The 2500-nt window shown below is 46.0% G+C and overlaps 1 protein-coding gene across 1 annotated transcript in view; it reads left to right on the top strand.

Moving 5' to 3' along the window:
• map7d2b (MAP7 domain containing 2b) overlaps positions 1–2500 on the top strand; it is a 35872-nt gene that overhangs the window by 15292 nt on the left and 18080 nt on the right. The window contains exon 5 of the mRNA XM_080417140.1: positions 1337–1432. Coding sequence (XP_080273266.1) covers positions 1337–1432 — 96 coding nt within the window. The remainder of the gene's footprint in view (positions 1–1336; positions 1433–2500) is intronic.

Raw genomic sequence — 2500 nt, forward strand, 5'->3', positions numbered from 1 at the left:
TGGTGTCGGTCATTGTCATTTATTCGCGTATTTCAGTTTATTTTTGCCCCCTGTGCAACTTTTGTTTACAAAGACCTAAAAGCCACACAATTAAATCATTTAATCGCGATTATTTGTATGACAGCTAATAGTCAAATAAAATCGTGACAGCCTCTTATTGTTACGTCACCCACACAACAAAGTCTGCAACCTCTTGCCCATGTTGCACATGCACATCTCCACGTAGGTCATCCTCATCCCGGGCCAGCAGTGATGCATGAGCCTGCCCTGGAACATGGCTGAACGCTGGCTGTATAGCTCTGTGGTGCATTCATAATGCCATCAATTATTCACAGCGGCACACACACACACATCGAAGCAAGTCGGGGTCCCGTCCGTCACCTACTGCTGCCCCAGGATCGGTGCCCACGCCCCGGGTACTGTAGCTGTTGCGTGTCCTGGCTACCAGGCCAGGGGGTGGAGGTGGAGAAGAGCTGGTCTGAGATCAGCTCTCGGGGGCCGTATCAGAGATAATGCCCTCTGCAGCAGAAATACAGCAGAGCAGAAGCTCAACTTACAGTGTTGTTGCATTGGAGGGGACAGTGTTGCATTAAACTAAAGGACAGGGGCTGTGTGTGCGTTCTTGTGTGTGTGTGTGTGTGTGTGTGTGTGTGTGTGTGTGTGTGTGTGTGTGTGTGTGTGTGTGTGTGTGTGTGTGTGTGTGTGTGTGTGTGTGTGTGTGTGTGTGTGTGTGTGTGTGTGTGTGTGTGTGTGTGCGTGCGTGCGTGCGTGCGTGCGTGCGTATCAGTGGAAGGTTTGCGTGTATGTGAGAAAGTGGCTGTGACTGTCAGGGCATTAATGTCTTTCTGTGTGTGCGTGTGTGCGCGTGTGTGCGCGTGTGCGTGTGCTTGAGAGAGAGACATTTATGTATTTGAAAGGCACATTTTGTGAGGTATACAAATGACAGAATATTGGACTATGAACTCTCTCTTAACTGTTTATTGAGACACAAAAAGACACCATTTTGATTCAACAGCGTCTTTGCCATCTTCACTAGTTTCAGTTCAGAAGTTGTTGTCCTCGTTTCAAAGCTGTTCATCATTACCAGTTTGTACTGTATGACGTCGGCTGTGTGCTAGCAACGCAGACGTGTTGTCTGGGTGTGTGTGTGTGTGTGTGTGTGTGTGTGTGTGTGTGTGTGTGTGTGAGTGTGAGTGTGTGTGAGTGTGAGTGTGAGTGTGAGTGTGAGTGTGAGTGTGAGTGTGAGTGTGAGTGTGTGTGTGTGAGTCTGTACGTGTGTGCATGCGTGCGAGTGTAATGCTTTGCTTTTTCCCACTCTGCTACACCTGCTTCCCAGGTAACCCTAAGAAAGCGCCTTGCCATGCCATTGGCTCAGCTCAGGCGGCCAATGAGCTTCCCGCCGCTTCAAGTCCCAGCAGCAAATCCCGGAACGGTACAGAAAGACCTTGTGACTCTCTGTGTGCCACGCCCATAAGACCCATAAGGCTGTCGTTCTGCCTTTGTCTGCATGATGTGTGTGAACATCTGTGAACATCTGTGTGCTTTCACAGTGCTTGTTAAATCCAGTGTTGCCAAGTCTGCTTATTATAAGCTTTCTTACTTACTTCGGCTTGTTTTTCTGTTAAGTCGCTTGTAAATATTGGTAGTTGCGGGTTGTGTTTTTTTGGGGCTTGTTTTTAAAGTGTAGTTGCTTATTTGGGCTTGCTTCCAATTTTTTTGATTATTGTTTTAAACCAGTGGTTCACAAAACCCCCAAGACCCCCCCCCCCCGTATGTATTCGTCCACGGACCCCCATCTGAAATTATTTTGTGCCAGGGGGACCCCCGTACCAGATTTGTGTTGTTAAAATGTTTCAAAAATATTCCACATTTTACACTTTTTTCAAGATTTCTTTGAAAATAGCAGATCAACAAGCTCACAGAGCTTGTAGATCAGCTATTTTCAAATAGGCAATGTATATAGGTTTAAAGTGCTCATGTGGCCTATAGTCGCTAGTTTTTATAGACCTGGTTGCTCATTTCTCTCGCAAAAATCTGGCAACACTGGTTAAATCACACCCCATAAGTGTGTGTTTGTGTGTGTGTGTTAATTGTGCAGCGCAATCCTGCTGAAGTCCAGCCTGCATTATCAAGCTCCTCTATTTGTGTACACATGCGTTTTTTGTTTTAAGTCTGTGCGAGTGCGTGTTTGTGAGAAGTTGTGTGTGACAGTGAGTGAGACAGAGCAATGCCGAAGAGATCGGAGAAAGACAGGTGTATAATACATCGTTTTGAGCAGTTCACCCCAAAAATGACTTATTTTCTATCAATTACAGTCACAGTCACTAATTTGATGGCCGGCCGGGGTGGCTGGTCAGTAGGAGACTCCGCTGGTCATCAAATTATTGGCTTAGGAATGCGACAAAATCAAAAAAATCTCCATGAATTCAAGGCTTCATGGGGTGTGTAATTGATAGAAAATACGTAATATTTTTGGTGAACTACTCCTTTAAAGCACACT

This window comes from Gymnoscopelus braueri (genome assembly GCF_963280865.1).
Source record: "Gymnoscopelus braueri genome assembly, chromosome: 21".
Lineage (NCBI taxonomy): Eukaryota > Metazoa > Chordata > Actinopteri > Myctophiformes > Myctophidae > Gymnoscopelus > Gymnoscopelus braueri.